This window comes from Lepidochelys kempii, chromosome 2, assembly GCF_965140265.1.
Source record: "Lepidochelys kempii isolate rLepKem1 chromosome 2, rLepKem1.hap2, whole genome shotgun sequence".
NCBI lineage: Eukaryota > Metazoa > Chordata > Testudines > Cheloniidae > Lepidochelys > Lepidochelys kempii.
Genome location: NC_133257.1, coordinates 259,275,744 through 259,297,037, shown reverse-complemented (window position 1 = coordinate 259,297,037; position 21,294 = coordinate 259,275,744). Strand labels below are relative to the sequence as shown.

Here is a 21,294-nt window from a genome sequence, read left to right as displayed (position 1 = left end):
TATCCAAATAGCTTTCCATTCTATGACCTTGACCAGGAGCAGGTAGGCAGTCCTTGCTGTAGTTTGTTTTAGCAGATTATTCTGGGGATATTTCAGTTTTCTTGGGGTGGGAGCAATATCGCATGGACAAAGATGCATTTTCTCTATGGCGGGGTTCCAAGACCTTTTTCCAGACCCTGAGCCAAAGTCACTCCTCCTGTAACTCCATTCATTTCAGTGGGCTTACACCAAAGATGACCTGGCCCCTAGAAGAGCTGCCATATTCTTCTCTATATGTCTTGATAGCTGTGTATTGCCAGATCTGGTGTGCTTTTCAGGTCTGTGTTTCTCCCAACTATGGTTCATCAGTACTAGGGTCCCTATCTGGGTTTCTGTGTCTTTTTATGTCTCCTGTGTGCCTTGGTTTTGACTGTCTAATCCCCAGTGGGCTTCCTAGCTGTTTCTTTGTGAGATATAACATAGACCAGGTTAGATAATGATACTGACTTCCACCCTGTAAAGTGCTTTGAGATTGAAACATGAAATGTGCTACATAAGGGCGAGGTATTATTATATGACAAATGCAAACTTTTCATTTGAAACAGAAGGTTCCAAGCAGCCTAGATACGAGCAAGAATGACGATAAGTGTTAATATTTGCCACTAGTTCTCAAGAGCCTCTTTGTGATTATATTGCGTGGAAGTACTAAAGCATGCCACATCAGTTGCAGCATTTCGCAGTAGGGGTTCAGCAGTGCCTCTTTGTGAAGAGAAAGGCTTATCAGAAAGCCTGCGTGTCAGCTGTGCCATGCCACCTAGGCTGTGGGAGGGCCTGAGTTGTCAAGCCAGTGTGTGATATGCTTTCCCTTCACTGGCAGGCATGCCATACAACAGATCTTCTCACACCCCTTATTCCTCTTGGTGCGAACATTCTCCATTCATTTGTGCTTAGCATTACCCAATAAAATGAAAAATAGTTCACGCTTCTATAAACTTGAAGTGAATTCCACTTGATCTATTAAAAGAATGTCCCAGATGGGGAAAAAATACCATTCAATGTGTGGCAGAGCTTAATCCATTCATTGCTGAAAGGACCCACCGTGAGACAGGTAGGATCACAAATCCACTTGATACCCAGCACTTTCAATCCACCTGTGAGTGCTGAGTCTCTTCCATTCTATTAAATTACTTAATCCTGTGCAAGTCAGCTCATCCTTGATCCTTTTATTTCTTCCTTTTTTACCTTCTCTTGTAGATAATCAGTTTTCCTTACCCAAGTGGCTGCTGCTCTGAGCCATTGGTTCAGCTTTATTTTAGGGTTTTTTTAATGGTGAGATGAGCCCAAAGATATGGTGATTGGTATTAGAAAGGCAAATGAATGCAATTTTACATTCATGTCTCTAAGTTAGCTGGGGAATATGTATAATCACAGCTAGGCAAAGAACTCCCCTGTTGACAAGGAAGACAAAAGCACCTCTTTGCACATTGTTTATTCCAGCCTCTCCCTGAAATAATTTGCGCTCATAAAAAGAATCACAGATGAACTTGTTTCTCATGGAATATGTGAAAGGGTAGAGCTCAGTGGCGCTTGGTGACTCTGAAACTGGGCAGGCGAAATTGATCTGCATATGTCCTCTATGAGCCAGTTAAGCTCATACTGTATCTGTTTTAATACAGGGCAGGCAAATCCTAACCTGAGGAGACTTTGTTGTGGTAGGCATCCCTGCAATCTTCCTACCTTTCGGGAAACCACGGTCCTTTATCAGGATACTCAAACACTAGCATGTTCGGTGCTTGTTGACACTTATGGATACTGCATTCATCCTGTAGCAGCAGTAAGAATTGTATAACATCCCACAGCATCTCCTGCTATGACTAGAATTGTGCCCTAGGATATAAGTAAGGCTGCTGTTGATTTGGGATCAAGGGGAACCTTGTGTATACCTCTGAGAGCATAATTTAGCCCTATATATCGTTAAGTATAGATAAGAGGATGAAGGAAGGGAAAGGATGGAAGAATATATAATGTAAAACCAGACACGTAATCTATTGTTCCATGATCCAATCCGATAGATTTCATTCCAGTCGTGTTTGAAATTCAACATGCGTCCCATCTTGCCACCTTGACTGCATAATGCATGTTTCAGATCTTTGAAATCTCCTTAAGAGTGCTTCTTTTAAATGATAGCTATTACACCTGCTTTCTGAATTTGTATTGTCCATTATTTAAATCCAGATCTAGAAAAACATTATTGATAAGGCTTTTTGATAGGTTTAGGCTTTCAAAATCTGCAGCGCAGTTGGGACAGTTTGAATCACAATGCCTCAGCAGGTTGTCCTAATCATTGCCAAAAGAGAGTCAGCTATTCAAAAGTATGCTAATTTTTCATGTGTTAGACTATTCTCTCCGTAATGCATTTTTTTTTTGGCTGTGTATATATACATATGCTTATGATGTCTAAACAGTGACCGAAAATAATATCACATACAGCTTCATTGTATTGGCCACGCCTTGATATCGACATTATTCACGTGTCTACTATAGAAACGTCATATTTCTCAGTGCACATGAACAGAAATAATGACATAAGAATGGAAATACAGAAATAGTGTTTGCATTCTTCTGACCTCGTCCACACATTTAGTTTGTCATATTTACCCCAGTGTAGCTCAAAGGAACTCCATTCAAACTAGTGGAGCTACACCAGTTTACTGAGACCAAAAACACCCCCTCACCGGTTGCTCATTTGATTGATATTAATTACATCCTTCATTCATCTTGTGATGTTGCTGCACCCACCTCTCTTTTCAGTGACCTCTGCTTTAGAACCTCATTCTCAATTGCTGTATCTAAGCTTGTTTCTAGAGGGGAATTGACCAGGAAACCTATTGTGGAATCAACTATTCTGCAATCGCTATTTTGGAATAGCTCCCTGTGTGGACATTCTATTCTGGAATAAAAGTCACTTAATTCCAGAATAATTAGTGCATTCCAAAGTGGAGTAATTGTTCTAGAATAAAATCAACTTTTTTTCCCAGAGTCGTGTCCCTGCCGAAAGCTATTCCAGAATAGTTAATGCAGTCAATTTCCCCATACAAACAAGCCCTCAGCCTTTTAAAATGTCACTTTGTGCCCTGCTGGATTACCAGCTACTTGGCTGGTCTGTTTTTGCTTTCTGTGACAGATGGGACTTACAGTACCACATCTCAGAAGGTTGTATGTGCCCATTCTTGCCCAGATACTGTGGTATTGGGAGCCTTATTGTATCCAACAAACAATCCATCCCTTAGATGGCCAAGCCCGCTTTTAGCAACGACAGGAGTATGGAAAAATCAATGCTTTAAAGCTCTTTCGATTCTGTGTTCTGATCTGTTCCTCTGTCCCCACGGAGCGCTGATGAGCTACTGACTGTCTGTAGCAATTATCAAGCAATATGGACTGGAGATGAAAATGATTGAAGTCCCTGATGTGTTGACAATCTGTCATCTGTGAAACTTGCCAGCAGAAAAGAGATTTATCAGGCTAGATGTGTTATGTGTTTGAATTCAAAGCTGGATGCTGAAGTGGATATGGAGGTGTCTGTTGGTCTCTTTTATGTCTAGAGCATTGGATCGTAGATTCTTCACCTGAAAACATTTCATCCCAAGTTTAATCACTCCTAAATCCTGTCTGCTTTACAAGTACTGGATATTGCTTTGTTCCTGTAGTAATCTCCAGAGTGCCTGCAGATAGATGTTCCTTCCTCACCAGTAGGACTTTATGCAATTACTTGTATTATCCATCTCTCTCCCTGCTGCACGCTTTCCTGATAATTTTCACAGCTCTTCTAGCTGTTTCTTCATTCCACACACACACCTGGAAAGATCATAGAGAAAAGGCTCAGAGAACGCAGTCTCTCCACTCCCTCCTTTCAAACATCAGCTGCAACATTTCCAAATTCGGAGAGTGTTTGGGATTTTTTTTGAGAAAGACTTTAAGATGAGGGTCCTTTTGTGCCTGTTTGGAGGATGGTCTCACTGCTTTCAAAGAAAGGCGCATCTCCGAGTGCCTTATTCATCTGGAGACAAGTTCTGCCTTCGTTACTCTGGAGTCAATCTGGAGTAACGCTGTTGACTGTAATATTCACACTAGCATCATCAAAGGTAGATTGGGGTCTTTGTTTCTCAGAGCTGAGCCTTTCTATGCTTTGTGGCAATCTTCTGCCCAGATAATCCTGTGGGTAGTTTAGTTTAGTTTGCTAGAAAAGGAAGTTTAAGTGATGCTTATTTTTGCTCATCTCTTCTCTCCAGACTCATTCTTTGTTCAAATTTAATTTTAAAAAGCCAGTTAAAATGACATTTCAATTCAGCCTTCTGTTCATTTTGCTATATTAATGTATGTTAAACTTAAACGGCATAATGTTGGGGAACTATGGATACTAATAATGGATACTTCCTTTCTCTCTCCCTGTCTGTCTTGTCGATTTAAACCATCAGCCTTTTGGGGTAGGGACTGTCTCTTACTCTGTGTCTGTACAGTACCTAACACTGTGTCACTACTCTACCACAAACTATAAGAAAAACAAGTGGGCCAACTGTAAATCCTTATGGAAAATAAAATGGACTCCAGTACAGTGCAGCTTGTGGTGATCCATATGGCCACTTCTTCAGGCAATGAGGTTTTCCTGTGCACCTTGCTCATTACAGGTTGTTTCTTAGGAAGGGTGACCAGATGTCCCATTTTTATAGGACAGTCCCGTTTTTGGGGATTTTTTCTTATGTAGGTGCCTATTACTCCCCACCCCCTGTCCTGTTTTTTTCACAGTGGCTAGGCGGTCACCCTACTTTTAGGAGCTCCCTGGGACTGAGTGATCTAGTACCTTGTGCCCCCCTTCTGCCTCTGAGTAGAGGCCAGAAATGAATTTCCCTTGCCTCCAAGAAGAGCCCGCCAGGGTTGCCCAAATAACAGCCAGAATCCAAAAGCCTCTTAAGAAAAGCAAGTTGTGTTGTAAGTTACAAAAGCAAAGGCAAGTGGCAGGAAATCATCTCTAGCCTAAGGCCTGGATAACAGCCTTCGCCAGGCAGGCTAAAATCTTGTAGTTACAGTTGGGTTAAGCAACTACGTCCTTACGTCTTAGAGTTTAGTGTCTCCTGGGCAGTAACTTAGAGCATCAAAAATAGGATGTCTTTATTACCACTTCCTTCTTGAGAAAGCTTCCTAACTCCGCCTTCTTCCTGACATGCCACATCCCCCAGATGTTTGCACAGAAGGTGTGGAAGAGGGGGGGAGCTTGACACACAGCCACTGCTTTCCCTTTCCATCCTCCCCCACCCCGTTCGCAACACTCTTTTGTCCCCCTCTGCTCATGTGGGGAGGGGGGCGGGGTCAGCAGCTATCCCATGTCACTAGGAGGATAACTTTTTCCCTGGTCCCTTTCAAGTCATCTTCTGCCACCATCATACTGCTGCTGTATTCCTCCATAGAGGAATGTTCACTACACCAGCCAGGGCACTACAGCAGCTGCTTCATATGCTGTGTTGCTAATTCATGCAATATGTGGTGCTTTTCTTAAAGCCCCAGCTACTGGAGTCATGGGAATACATAAGAATCGCAACTTTCTTTTAAAAAAAAGTTTCCAGCCCTTGTGGTTGTGGAGAAAAACTTGAAAATGAGAAAAAGCATAGCCTAACGGCTCAGAGAGCAGAAGGCCTATAAAAAGAACCCCAACTTCATTATTTTTCTAAAAACTCATGGTTTGCGGAGGGGGTGGGTTGACTCATGATTTGTCAGTCTTTAGGGTAGGCAGTAGTGTATATAGATCCTTCATATGGAAGAGCTAGGCTATTAAATTACTATCTGTCAATAGGGCCTAGAATGAGATGAAGGCAGTCTATTTTTACTTCTCCATTTCCTCATGTTTTAGAGTGGGGCAGTGCCCCAAGAACAGAACAACCGTAGGGCCAGTTGTGGCAGGTGTAGTTTCATTGACTACAGTGAGAATTGAGTCCATGGGTCACATCCCCCCGCTGGTGTAAATTAGCATAGCCCCATTAATAGGGATCTGGCCCCATGTATCTGAGAGTAAGAAATGGGCCAAATATGGCTAATTATCTTATGTATTCATCTGGGCCCCTTTACTGTAGTACCCAAGCATCTCACAATCTTTAATGTACTTATCCCCACAAGGCCCCGGCAGATAGGGAAGAGCTCCTGCCCTCAAGGTATAGAGGCACACGTATGCATTTCAGTGGGATTTAGGCACCTAAGTACCTTGGAAGATCTGGGCCAAAGAATCTAAGTGACTTTCCCAAGATCTCACAAGGAGTCTATGACAGCACTGGGAATTGAACCTTAGTCTCTTCAGCCCCAGACACATGCCCTGCCACGCCTCACTCACTGGGCCTCTCCTCTTCCTTTCTCTCCTGGTTACAATTTGTAAGAACTTCATTTTGCCATGGCCTTGACACAGGTTGCGACTAAGTTGGATTGTTAAATGTTTATGCATCAGCACTAGGGATGGCTAAAGCAGTTCAAACAAAACAAGCCCTCACCCAAACGTGTACCCAAAATACTAGACCAACTGAATCCAAAGTTCTGTTGTGGTTCATAAGCATTTGGGTAATGTATTTTTAACACATAGTTGTGTTGCTTTCTGCGTATCCTGGCCTCCCCTGGGATGGAAAGAGCATGAGAAAAGATGACCCTGTGATATTTCAAACCTGACTGAAATCAGGTGGCACAGGGATGGGGCCCCTAAAACAACCCATTTTTGTGGGATTTCAAGCCTGCTATTTCAAACCTCAATTAGCAGGCTGCTCTCAAATATGTAGGTGCAAATTCACCCCTGGCACAAGGCCTAAATACCACTTAAATCCTGAAAAAAGCACTTCAGGAGGATGTTAAGTGGTGCATGGAGCTGAATTTTACCTGCAGACTTCAATGCAAACAGTACTTGCATATCTGTGAATTGGATTCAGCCCTGTGTGTTTAAATTAGTTTTTTAATCTGATAGGCAGGTTTGATGCATCCTTTGAGAAGCCGCGAGTGTAGGAAAAATGACACAGCGTGCACAGATGCCTGTACTTGTGTTACCAACCACTTAGCAACGATAAACCTTGATTGCAAACTTTTATATTTGTCAATCACAATATGGATCAAGATGTTCCAGAAAGACTCTTCTAAATTGACTGACAGGTCACAACAGCACATTTAATTTTATGTAACGTGTTTGTTTAATTAAAACGTCACTGCTGCATGTGTAGGCAGATTGGCAGGAGGTTGTTCTGGAGAAAACTGCTTCTCCATGCAACACTTCTATAGGGTAGATTTGAGTGTACTTTAATTAAAAGAGCTTTATTATTTCTGATTTTTTTAATTGATGGAGCTGTGGTCATCTTATACTTCCCAGGGATGTGTTTGACTTCTCTATACCTATGTATTTTGGTGTTCACGTATAGCAAAACTGCATACTGGCAGGTGCATGCTTCCACTATATTTTATACTTATTGAGATGCATAGATTTTAAAATCAGACAGGACCATTAGATTATCTAGTCTGACCCCCTGTATAACACAGACCATAGAATTTCACCCAGTTACCCCAGTGTTGAGCGCAATAACTGATGTTTGACTAAAACATAACTTCCAGAAAGGAAGACCTCAAGAAACAGAGCGTTGAACTCTGCAACAGTTTCAATGCCTTGCTTCAGCATTGAGTCATGGTGGAAATATAAATGCAGATGTTAAGAGCTGCATGGAGAGCTCTTGATATAAATAGTATGGGTTGATAGGAATTCTCTGTGATAAGAATAAGCCAAGTAAACTAAAGAGCAAAGTGTATAAGTTCATAATTAGGCCAGCCATGATGTACGGGTTGGAATGCTGACCAGTGAAGGAGAGAGAAGAGCAACTATATTACACTGCTGAAATAAGCATCCTCAGGTGGATGCAGAGTAAGATGAGAGTTGATGACTGCTTACTTTGCTTAAGAGCCTTTGGTAAGGGACCTTGTCCAAGGCTTTCTGAAAATCTCAGTAGACTATATCCACTGGATCCCCCTTGTCCACATGCTTGTTGACCCCCTGTGACGTTACCGATCATGGCTTTGGACTAGTCCTTAGCGTGCATTCGGAGCCCTTTGGGATCGCAAGTCTGCAGGTCTCTCTCTAAAAGCTGCACTCAGGCTGCGCCACCAGTTACCGGCTCAGTGCAGGGAGCTCAGAGTGACATTCTCTGGCCTGTGCTATGCAGGGGGTCAGACTCGATGATCGTCACAGTTCCGTCTGGTCTTGACACCTGAGGCTGAAGAAGCCTGTCTCTAGTGTTGCTGTTGAGTATACACTGTAGGAGCTGGGCCCCCAAGAGCCATGGCACTGAGGAAAGTGCAGGATGGTGCCTGTCTGAGACCCATGTCCCTTGGGGGGCAGCCCAGCAGGAAACATTACCTCCAGGAAGGCTTGGATGGTAAATACTGTGTCCAAGAGCTGGGATCCACTGGTGCCCTGGAACAGAAGAGTGTGCACTGAGAAGCAGCTTTTCCATCCACCCCAGGCTTCCCGCCGACCCCTACAGGCCACGTTGTGCAAATGCTACCATGCTGCATGCAGGCCGCCATCATGCTGCACCCGTGGGCCCCATAGACAGAGAAGGCTGTAAGGCACGCTGACGGGGTGCAGTGACAGGCACCGCCATGCTGCACCAATGGGCCCCGTGCACAGGGGGGGGTCCAAAGGATAGTCGATTTCCTGGCTACCTGCAAAGGGAAAAGGACGCTACTTTCTATATGCCGTACCTAGATACCCAAGGATTCGATTAGGCCTTGAGACAGTAAACCACACTAGAAAAAGTATACCATATACCATGGTGAGAAGAGTGGTATGAAGACTTGGCTGGGTAGATAGGGAGCGATGGCATTACACCTGGGGCAGGTGAAGCACAGAAATGTAGGACTGGAAGGGACCTTGATAGGTCATATAGTCCAGTCTGCTGCACTGAGGCAGAACTACCTATTATCTAGACAGGTTTCAGAGTAGCAGCTGTGTTAGTCTGTATCCGCAAAAAGAAAAGGAGGACTTGTGGCACCTTAGCGACTAACCAATTTATTTGAGCACAAGCTTTCGTGAGCTACATCGTGAGCTTCACGAAAGCTTATGCTCAAATAAATGTGTTAGTCTCTAAGGTGCCACAAGTCCTCCTTTTCTATTATCTAAACTATCCCTGACAGGCGTTTGTAATCTCCTGGAGGCCTTGCTTACACAGTGAATGGGAGAGGTGACAAGATTGAATCCTACTGTATCCCACATTTGAGAGTCCTTGGGGAAGAAAATAATATACCCAATACCGCCCTCTAGGCTCTGCCAGAGGGGACACCACACACACCCCCTCAATGAGGAACTGTAAGCAAGTGGGCTAAACTACTCCCAGTAACTGGTTTAAAGGGCTGCTGATAGATCTGATAATATCAGTGTGGATGCTTTTTCTGGCATCCATCTTCTACAAATGGATCATCAGACAAAAATGTCATACTCCTCTCCAAGTCATAGCCTGGTCTCAAATCTAGCTAGTAAGGATCCAGGAGCTTCATAGACTCCAGATGCAACCAGAACAGTCTCATAACTATTGTCTCCATGATCTTCCCTAAAAAAGGGAGTTCTGAAACCCAGACAATACTTGGTGAGACTGTCAAAGTTAAACAATGCTGTCTATGTATTTTCTTGTATGGTTATCTAAGTACTGCTAGTTAAAGGCAGCTGATGTCTTGCCTCCTCAAAAGGAAGCAAGAAGGGAAATCCACAAAGAACCCAGGACAAAACTGTCAAAAGCACTTCAGTGACTTACAAGCCTAAATTCTGTTGACTTTCAAAACATTGCCCCCAGTGCCTTCCTGGAGTTCTTTTTTCAGCCTTGAGATATGTGTGTCCCTTCACAAGCAATTAGACACTGAATTCCCAGAATATTTTCTGCCTCGTTAAGTGAGGCTAGATAAAACCCTACTAAAAGAAGACTGAGCTTTTGCCCTCTTCTTCTCCAACATTGTCTACATGGTGTCAGCCTGACCACCTCAAATACAGTCGGTCTCCTAAAATTGGTTAGTCTCTAAGGTGCCACAAGTCCTCCTTTTCTTTTTGAGAAAAGAGAGAGAAACTCTGCCCTGTTTCACATTCTGAATGTATCAGCCTGCCCCCTACTCCGATCCGTTCCGCTCACCTAGACCTCATGGATATGATGGTAGAGGAGAAGATAATATCTTAGACTCCCCCACATCCACAGCACAGGAAGAGAAAAATCTCTCCAGGCAACTATTGATCAGACTCCAAATGAGTTTTCCACCAGTGGGACTGGCCTCTGACCTGGCTGCCTCATCAGCTGCATGATGGAGACAAGACGACCTGCTAAGATGGTGAGGGGGAAGGATAATGTCTCTTGTAGATGCAAGTACATGTTTTCTTTTGTGTTTAAGGGTTTTATAATATCTCAGAAAGCCATCAGAGGAGTCGTGGAATGATTGAAAAACGCAATCCTGCAAATTCTGGAACCCTTTGGAGGGGTGTCACCAGCTTTCCTGGGAGAATAACAACTCCATCCTCATAAAGTAGTGATGGTACAATAGAGTGCCATAGAATAGATGGCTTAATAAATTGATAGCACCAGATTAAGAAATTACATCATTAGACAGATAGATAACAGATGAGTTAGCAAAGAAGGGTAATTAGGGAGGGTTGGAATGGCTAATCTCATTGGCCTTGGAATTAGGTACAATGCAAGGATAAATTTGTCCAATTTTTGGATTCAGAGTATCTTCCCCTTTTGGCCCAGGCACTATCTGTCTCTACACACTCTATTATGCTAAAAGTAGCCTATAGTGAATGTATCAGCTTGGAAGCCTGTTCATTATAGCAGCCAGCTATGAATCACCATCTAAATAGTCAGTCATCCACCTGGCCATCTATCAAAACATATTCATTCTGAACCTGAGGGACATGTATTGGGAGTGCCTCAGAACCGCTGAATGAATGTGACTCTGTGGGTGGAGGTTTAATTGTGTATCCAGTACTGGTTTCACTGCCCGATGGCTGGTGGCCTACAAAGAGAATATAAGAACTGCTACTGGAGATTACCCTTTAGTGCAAGGTCATGCGAGCGACAAAATCTTCCCTTTCAGGCCCCAGAGTAGCCGCACAGCCTCAGGGCTGCAGTAACCTCTCCTTCAAATGAAGGCATGACTGCAGCGTGAGTAAGAACACCCATGCCAACTTTAAATCTAGCTTGTGTGGGGAACAGTGGTAGTGAGCCCACACTACCCCATCTTATCTGTCCTAGTACAAGCCCGCTGGGGACCCTGGATACATACTCAGGGTCCATGCCACTACCTATTCTCTACTACTGTTACTCGCGCTGGCTAGATTAAACCTAACACAAGTGTAGCTACCTGCGCTGCAATCACAACTTCATTTGCTGTGTAGACATACCCTAGATCCTGCCTCTCCCCTAGACAGGGATGTTGTGACTAGTGGAGCCCCAACCCTTGACCCTGTGGCTCCCATCTGTACTAGGGTGGAAGGAGCGTTGTGGCCCAAAGGAGGTGCCGGTGCCAGGAGTAGGCTCCCTGTGCTTTTGACCCCCATTTGTGGACGTGGGCCAGTCCTGCTGTCTGCTAGACATTCCATGCTGCAGTTGTGGGGGCGCTGGGTTTGTCCTGATGTCTGCACTGTGTGCTGTGTGTCCTTAAAACTACGCAAAACCCACACTGTCTTCATGAAGATTTTCATGCATAGAGACACATTGCTGCGGTTGTCTTAGAAAATAAACCCCAGAGGTCCAGTCTGATTAGTGGCAAACACCCATCCATTCATTACCGGGATTTGCTAAATTGGTGCCAAAAGGCTACTTTCCTGAAAAATGATTAATTGTAATATGATGAACTGGAAAAAAATATTAGAAAAAAAGGAAAGAATTATGTGACATAAAACTATTGGGTCACACCATCTGCAGATATGAAAAAGTGGCCATGTGAGCTGCTTTTCATAAGATTAAATAATCAACTGCATCCATTCATGTAGGAGCTTTGACTTTTATTAAATTTGGTTACTTCTCCGACAACATATATTGTGTATGTGGAGCTATTAACCAATGGCAATATCTAACTGGGGGCTCCTTTAAATAGAGATGATGTTTGTAATAAACTGCCTGCCCCAGTTATCTATCGATAAGGTTGCCCCCACTGGCTTGAGTCGTTAACCCTGTAGAGTTGTTTCCATAAGGTGAAAAATCAATAATATGAGTCAGGTCTGTTCTTGGTTTAAACTTTTGTAACCAAGGAAGCCCCACAGTCCTCTGAGCTCTGACCTGTCATGTGGCCTATTGCCTTGGGCAGTAGTCTTCCATTGTTTGCAGCAATATATCTTTACTACATGAACAGACTTAATTGCTCCCGCTGTTGAGCCTGAATCAGTATGCTTGGCACACCCATTGGCTTTGATGACATGTGAGATTGTCTTTCATCATAACAGCAGTGATCTGCACTACCAAATAGAAGACTTGGGTAGCCCCCAGGACAACTGATTCCGGGGAAGCCATGGAGGTGTCTGTTCATCAACAAGAGCTAGTGAATGTTTCAGATCTAATTGCACTTTTCCTTGTTTGCGCAATTAGTGTATTTTTTGCCCTTTACACAGTTTGGAACAATTGAACATGACTGGTCAGTTGACAGGGAGTCTCATTTACTGCAGATGGTGTCTTGTTTGAGATTGTAATGCTGCAGGGGACTATTTCAAGTAATTATAATTTTAATGGGTTTTTTTAAGCCAAACTTTAAATTTTGAGCATAAACCAAGAATCCAGAATCAAAGACCTGCTTGTTTTTCTAATTCCTGTAGGTCCTCAGATACAATGGTGAGGGACTTAGACAGACAGACAGTATACTGGCAAAAAGAGCCCACCTAACACCCAGACTGCTGCAGCTGCAGTCTGTGCAAATAAAGGAGTGGCAATCTGGTTGCATGCCGCGGGAGATGAAAGAGACACTAACTGAAAGTTAATAGCTCTGATTCTAACCTAGAGGATCTTCCTGAATAACTGTCAGATTCTCTTCTGAACCTCTTTGGTGCACAGAGCGAACGATGAAAAAAGTCAGAGACTTGATGCTGCACACTTTGTCCTCTCCCCTAGATTACAGGGTGAATTTAATGGAACTTCCACCCAGCTTCTCCAGGAGGCATCCCCCAAATCCATTTGTTACCAAAAATCCAAGTTGTAAATTCAGTTATCTCAGTTCATAGCACAATGCTGGGAACTGGAACATAGCGTGAGCTCATTCCATGCAGAAGGCAGATGGAACTTGTTAGTGAATTCATCACTTGGACTTGTTTTTATGGAAACATTGTGATAACTCTTGGCCAGAGCCAAAGCCCATTGAAATCAGTGTGAGCCTTTCCATTTACTTCAGTGGCCTGTAGACCAGGCACTCTGAGTCTAGAAGCTGTATCCACCTAGCCACTAGCAAAGCAACATTGAACAGTCCGGGAACATATACAATCAGGTACAATGGTCATCACTGTTGTCATTCCACCTTAACTACTGCAGCCTGTTCCTTTCTTACCTACCCAACACCTATATCACCTCCCTTCTATCCAAGATCATTTCCCATTGATCTCACCAAGCTGCCCCTTCTTTGAATGCATCCATTTGCTCTCTCTTTTCCACCAGATCATGTTCAAGCTTCATGTCTTCAACCCAAGGCCCTTCCCACCCCTTTTCCTACTTTATTATTACTTATGGGTTTTGCCCTCGCACCTAGAGGCCCCAAGTGATTGGGTCCCCACCATGTCAAGGATGGTACAAACATATCTAGTTTTCTTTCATTCTGCGTGACACATGAAACATCCTCCCAAAACAGATCTGGAAGGCAGCTACGCTCTTCTGCTTCCACTTTTTTCTTAGCACACACTTCTACTTGATGGCTGCAAGAAATTAGCCGACTACTATGGTCAAGGGAGAGTATTGCAGGTTTTATCCCTCTCTCTTTCCCTTCCATGATGGTCCCTATGGCTGGTAGTGGGAATGGATGTATCCACAGGAGTCTCTCCAATAAGATGTGGTCCATAGTATGCAAAGGTTTGAGAATGCTTGGGATAGGTCATTCAATCAGGAATCCAAAACCATAACCAGGTGACTTCTGTGACCAATCCCACAGCCCAGATTCTACAAACTGAATAGTGAACAACCCATGATAACCCATAGGCCCAAATGTGTTGATAAATAGTATTTGACAAACAATTCCAAGGAATGAACAAATTCAGGAAGGGCAGGATCAGTTCACAATTTGCAAAGGGTAGAAAGGGTCAAATCACATGATAAATTGTTTGCAACAAATGGTTTGACCAAACAGTTGCAGCCTGGAGAACTGGACTCTGTGATCTGATAGCACAGACAACCTCTGTTATCTCAAGTGATTGACACTTATAGGGACAAAGGTGGTAATTTTGATTTCTCCAGCTGTGTGTGTGCGCTTCGACCATTGACGCCGGTGTCTGTGGCTTTATGCCTCCATGTGCTGTGGTAGGCTAATGCTGTGAATGTCAGGTCATTGATATACTAATGCTGTTGCTAGGAGCTGATGATTGACTCCCAAAATGCTAAATAGAGAGGCACAGCATCTGTCGTAAAGAGATCAATTCAGGTGTCAAGCAGATTACTTTTAAAGGTCGATGGTATTTTTCTTTCACCATGGGCTGTATTCGTTGCTTTTTTTAACATGCTGCTGTTCCCGCCACAGCTATTTTTCCCCTGAAATGCTCCATACAAAAGTTCAGTTTTAGCTGAGCGCTTGCCGGAGTTTCAGTGCTGAGCATGGTGAGGAGAGGTAAATTCAGAATTACGCTTTTCTGCTTGGGCTTTAGACACAGGCTTTAGATCGGGCTAGAGGCATGGTAGGATTGAGGCACCTAACTGCCACTTTAAGTACCTAAATTCCAGAAACAGGCTCCACTGGGATGCACAAAGCCCCCGCTCGGCTGCCCCCAAATGCCGTAGGTGAATAAACTCGTGTGGCGCGTAGACTTTTGCAGTAAAAGTTCCCTAGGTGCCTATGTTTCGCCTCCGAGCATGCACATGGCCACCTCATGCCAGGCAGATGGACGCCTGAGCCCTAGTACCGTGCACAAACTGAGGGGAGACAGATGTTCCTCACCTAACTCTCCTGTGGGACCTGAGCCCATAAAAGTGGTCAGACCTCACCTCCTGGATCAGGCCCCTAGAGCACGGATCTCAAACTCGAATCACCACGAGGGCCACATGAGGACTAGTACATTGGCCCAAGGGCCGCATCACTGACCCTTCCCCGCACGCTGCCCCCGGCCCCGCCCCCACTTCACCCCTTCCATGAGGCCTCGCCCCTGCCCCGCCTCTTTCCACCCCTTCCCTGCCCCCATTCCAACCCCTTCCCCAAATCCCTGTCCTTGTCCCACTTCTTCTCCGCCTCCTCCCCTGAGCACACAGCTCCCCCAGTCCTCCCTCTCTCTCCTGGAAAGCACTAAGTGCCACAAAACAGCTGTTGGGTGGCGGGAAGCACCTGCATGTAGGCAGAGGAGTAGGGACGCGGCGCACTGGGGGAAGGGGGAGGGGAAGCAGGGGGAGGGGACCCTGGCAGGCCACAGGAAATAACTCAGTGGGGTTTGGGGGGACTCAGGGAGCTTGCCGGGCAGCTTGGCGGGCTGCAGGAAATAACCCAGGCCACGTGTTTGAGACCCCTGCCCTAGAGGGTGAGCTTACACAAAACAGCCAGAGGAAGAGGTTATGATGGCATCCACTTTAAAACTTTCAGCCCAGTGGTTACAGCACTCAGCTGGCATGTGGGAGACCCCAGTTCAAGTCCCACCATTGCCTGAGAAGAAGGGGTCTGAACAGGGATCTGTCACCTCTCTAGTGTATGCTCTACCCACTGGGCCCTGGGGTGTTCTGATGTTCAGCACTGTATAAATGATGAAGCGGAGAGAGTTTGAGAGAGCGATTCCATAGGCTCCTGGGTAGAGCTCTGCCCTGGGAGCTGGCTGGCCCAGCATCCAGTTCTCCTGCTCCAGTGTCTTTTTTCAATAATCCAGGGTGGAACCGCTTCAACAGGAGAGACTGGGGCAGCCCCACATCAGGATATCCTGTAGCCCAGGGGTGAGAGCGCCCCTCTGAGAGGTGGCAGACCCCAACTCACATCTGTGCTTCCCCTCAGGTGGAGGGGGGGCTTGACCCAGGTGTCTCCCACCATAACCACTGGCATGAAAGTGAGAAGGTAGACAGTGGCACCATCACCTCCTGCTACAATGACATGGGTGCCTAATGCCAAGAGAGTTTGCAGTTGGGAATCCCAAGCTCAGGGAGGTGCCTCCTGGCAGCCCAGGCTTTAGGTGCCTCTCTCTGGGAGGGATGGGGCTTATCATGTATCCCTCCCCTTGGCATCGCCCATTGGCCAGCTGAGGCGGCTCCTCACCTAGTGTGTTGGCTTTTATGAATCCCATTCTGAGATGCCCGTCTCTCCCCATTCATGGTAGAGGGAGCTCAGGTGTTGTGAATCCCAGTGATTGTCCAGGTGCCTAAAAGTTAGGCCTGGTGATGCTCAGCGGCACCCTGTCTACTTTTCCTTGTGACTCTAACCCACACTGGGCGTCGTCGGATTCAGAGTGGCTCTGCCAGGTGTGTGTCGGCTCATCTCCTTAAACATGCAGCATATTTACACACGTATGGCCCGTAATGGCAGCTTCAGCTGTACAGCTCAGCACTGCTGTTATTGCCCATTGTCCTGTCTCACACTTCTAAAGCCAAGAGCGGTCTCGTGAACGCGTGCGAACCACTTCTTGTTCAAATTCACGTCTTTATCTCCAGGTCACTCTATTTGACTTGATTGGCTTGAAGCTCAATTGATAAACCTAATCTGGCTTCATTATCCAGATGGTCAAAACAGATTGCTCAGAAGCATACAGGGGCCATTAAATAACTCATCATTTCCATGACCCACTAGAGTGCTGCTCTGCGAGCACCTGGGGTTCATTAGTTATGTCAGGACTGTCAAGCTGTCTGCGAGATAATTATCAGGCTACATAGTAGAGCCACACAAGCGTCCTTCTGTATCACGGGGTGGGCTGTGTGTGTGAAATTCACTGATTAGGTGGGCTTAAGTGGGAGCTAGGCCTTTTGTTGGTCTCCTGCACGGGGTGGATTTCACTCTGGGAGGAAACTCTTCCCTAATGAAATCTCAGCATCTGGTGACTTTTTGTCTGTGTGTGAGTGTGGAATGTGCAAAGGGAGATCTCGAATGTGCTGCAAAAGGAAGGAAGGGGAAAGCCCACGTTCAGTACAGGATAGTTCCAACCGCCCCATTACCCCTTAGATTCTGTGTGACCCACAGCATGTTTGTGTGCCATCCTTGTGTTATCATAGAAATGGAAGGGACCTTGAGAAGTCATCAAGTCCAGCTCCCTGCACTGAGGCAGGACCAAGGAAACCTAGACCATCCCTGACAGGTGTTTGTCCAACCTGTTCTTAAAACCTCCCATGACGGTGATGCTCATATCATTATTGTGTGTGTTCACCTAAAAACAGAAGGGGGGAAAATATCCCTTCTCTGCTCTATACTGAACCACCTTGGGCTGCCTATGGGCAACATCAGAGGCAAACAAGCCTCCAGGCTATGACTTGACTTTCTCTCCACTCTGCATCTCTGTAGCACACATCAGCACCTGTCTTTCTGCCGCTCCCATGGGCCAGCGGTTTCTTTTTGTACGAGACACGGTCAATAAAAAGAACCGATGAATCAACTAACAATTGAGCATTATCAGCCTGCTTCTGACATAACTGCAGAAAACCTACTCCATCCCCAGGGAGGGGTCAGTAGTCTATTTTATATGGGTAAAAATCACCATTTCATAATTCAAGTCTCTTTTTATGACAGTTATGGAAATTGGACTAGGAAAACAGGGAATGTGGGTAGCACCCAATTTATAGTATGTGCAAGTTTGGGAGTGGGCAGCAGCTTACAGGGACACATCACCTTCAAAATCACACTGCGATCTGAAGACCTTTGGCTATGATTGTTAGGTACAAGTGTGTTATGATTTTGTATTAGCGCGGCGCCTGAAGTCTTCAAAAGAAACCGAGGCCCCATCATGCCGGTGCACACACAGAGTAAGAGACAGCCTCTGTTGTGAAGAGCCTGCACCCAAAATAGACCAGACAAAGGGTGGGGGAAAAGGAAGCATTATCAGCCCTTTTACAGAGGGGGAGATGAAGCACAGAGACGCTAACTCATTGCCCAAGGTCACACAAGAAGTGTGTGGCGAAGACAGGAATCAAACCCAGGGATGAGACCCTTGTTGCCACTTTACACCCAATAAAATGGCTGGAGCGGCATAAAGAGGCTCTAAGGGTACGTCTACACAGCAGCTAGACACACGCGGCTGGCCTGTGACAGCCGATGTGGACTGCGGGGCTGTTTCATTGCTGGGGAGACTTCCGGGCTCGGGCTGGAGCCCAGGCTCTGGGGCCCTCCCACCTCACAGAATCCTAGAGCCCGGGCCCCACCCTGGGCTCGGAAGCCTACATTGCAATGAAACAGCCCCGTGAGCCTGAGCCAGCCACGGGTTTTTCATTGCAGTATAGCCCCGGTTCTGGCTACGATTTGGTCATGCAGGTTGCAGAAGTCATGGAATCCATGACTTCCAGAGACCTCCGTGACTTCAGCCTGTGGTGCTGTGGTGTCCCCTGCTGCCCGCGGTGGCTCGGAGCCCCCCACCGACTGCAGCAGCTGGGAGCTGCAGAGTATCCCCATGGGCGGGGACCCCCTGGAGCTCTGAGCCACCGTGGGCAGTGGGCTCCCCTGCGCCCCGCAACTCCCAGCTCTTGCAGGCAGCAGGGGCTCCCAGAGTGCCAAGCCATGGGCGGCAGAGGGATCCCGCAGCACCAAGTCATGGGTGGCTGGGGGACCCTGGGAACTCCCAGCCAGGGTCCCCACAACTGCCCAGCCACCGCGGGTGGCGGGGGACCCCAGAGCCCCAGCAGCAAGAATGGGTGCTGGAGCCTTTTCCCTCCCAGTTTTGTCACGGTTATTTTTAGTATAGGTCACAAACAGGTCACAGGCTTCTGTGAATTTTTACTTTATTGCCTCTGACGTGTCTGTCACTTGTACTAAAAATCCCCATGACAAAATGGGGGCCTTAATTATGAGGTGCTCTAGTATTGTGGTAATGTGGGCTGTAGGCGCACATAAGCTAGACCGTAAAGCCCCCAACATTAGCAAAGGAGACTCTGGGTCATTGCAGAACTCGGACCTCCCTTTTCTGAAATTGACTCGATTTCAAGTTGACAGCATACTCTTCACGGGAGAAGCAGGTTCCTTCTGAATACTCACACCCTTCCCTCTCTCCCCTCAGGTCCGCTCGGCCGCGAGAAAACGCTGGCATCGCTGGCAGGACCACCACGCCCTGCGGGTGCGCGTGGCCCGGGCTATGTCGATTCCCACCTCCCCAACGAGAATCAGCTTCCACAGCATCAAACAGACGGCAGCAGTTTGACCACACAGACGTCCAGCCACCTTCAGAGTTTTTCCCTCTTCCCCTTTTTGTCTGTCTTTCCTCCTTTTCTCAGTACTGTGCTCTTCTTGCAGCGAGACGCTCCCTTGTGTCTTGGTGGACATTTGACCATTTATATATGAGGCTGCTTTAAGGCAACCGGCCAAAAATATAACAAAGAAAGGAGTGCAGGGGGGAGGAGAGGGGAGCAGGTTTAGGAACAATAGGATTTAAAACTGGTAGCCCCATTCGGAGATTCTCAGCATCTAATGACAAAGGGAAAAACCTGGTGGAAGGAACAATCGATTTCATTTTTCTTTAAGGATTGTGGTTAAAGAGACTGTTTTGACAAATTGCCTGCCTCATTCCACACTTCAGCTCCTAATGATTTCAACAGGTTTGTTCTGTAGATTGTCTGTCTGTCTCCTTCTTTGAGCTTGGTAAAAGTCTTGCCTAGTGAGCAAGGGAGCAGGCAAAAGGGGATCTGGCAGGTGTTTGGGGGGATCGGGATGTGTGTATCTTCCCCACTGCTCCCTCTGCTGGATTAGGGAATCACTGGTCTATTTAACAGCCAGCTATTTGTCCTGCTGGCACCCAGCCTTGTTCACATATGAGGTTTTGAAACGGACAAACTCAGCCATATCTCTGGATCTCTCTATAAAGTACTGTGTTTCATCTCTGCTTAGCCGAATAGTTTTGAAATTGTGTAAGCAGCCACCGGACCTCTTTGTTTTACCTGGTGGCATGGAAAGGACAACTGAGGATTTGCTCAGCTGTATTGCTTGGGTTTCAAAATAATAAAATAAAAGGGAAGCTGTGTAAAAACTCATAACGCTGATGGTGACGGGGATGATATTTGAATTACGAGGAAGGTGCAAAGTGCTGCACGAGGACTTTCTATTTTGTGTTTTGAACTAGAGCAAATGTATCTACTAGGCTTTTTATGTGATGTTCAGAAATACTGTATATTTTCAATAATAAACACTATTCTGGGTTGGTTTCTATTGATCAAGATGGCTTTTTAGGTTGGGAAGAAAGAGGAAATGGGGTCTGGGTGTTAATGAGAGCGTTTGATACCTAAGCATGGGAAATGGAAAGCAACAAAACATCTTGGACAAAGAGAACCCACTTGAAAAAAACATACCGCAAAAGGGCCCTTCAAAGGAACAAGAAATTCCTCCATTCTCAGGGTATTCTCTTTGCATCCGATCCCTGAAGAGCAGAGCCTAGATGACATCCCATTGCTGGGCACAGTTCCTTTCATCACACTCAATTTCAGTAGCGAAGAAGAAAGCAGGTTATAAAATATCCTCTCTCTCCCTAGAAAAAAGAATCTCCCCCAGCACCTGGGTGACTTGTTCTGTTCAGGTTAGCAGCAACACAGCTGCCCGTGGTTTCGCGGAGGGAAGTTGCATTTTTCCTTCTCGGGTTTGTGGAGCTCCAAAGACTTCCCTGCTGAGTTCGGTCTCTAAGCCCACAAACCTCTCTGCTCTCTTCCAGCTGGCATCTCCTCTGTAGTGAGCCAGACTCCTTGAACGTTCTAACATGTTGTGGGTAAAGGCTGGGACCGTTTTAGCCCATTAAAATGGTATGACTTGCCCTCACCTTGAATTTTTAGATTCATTTCAGGGAATGAGCTGTGTGCGCCAAGAAGAAATTGCTTCCTGGGAGTGTCTGATGGAAGAAAGTACTCGCCCACTTTGTGGTGGGGGCTAATTAGATCATATCCTTACAGTCCCTCTGAGGCTATAAAGCACAGAGGTGTGCAAGATATTTGCAAGAAAAAG

The 21,294-nt window shown here is 45.9% G+C and overlaps 1 protein-coding gene across 6 annotated transcripts in view; it reads left to right on the top strand.

Moving 5' to 3' along the window:
* CRHR2 (corticotropin releasing hormone receptor 2) overlaps positions 1 to 20,507 on the top strand; it is a 246,317-nt gene extending 225,810 nt beyond the window's left edge. For all 6 annotated transcript variants that reach the window (XM_073334745.1, XM_073334751.1, XM_073334747.1 and 3 more), the window contains one exon: positions 19,370 to 20,507. In XM_073334745.1, the coding sequence (XP_073190846.1) occupies positions 19,370 to 19,510 (141 nt within the window). In that variant the 3' untranslated portion in view covers positions 19,511 to 20,507. The remainder of the gene's footprint in view (positions 1 to 19,369) is intronic.
* Positions 20,508 to 21,294: the final 787 nt, after the last annotated feature.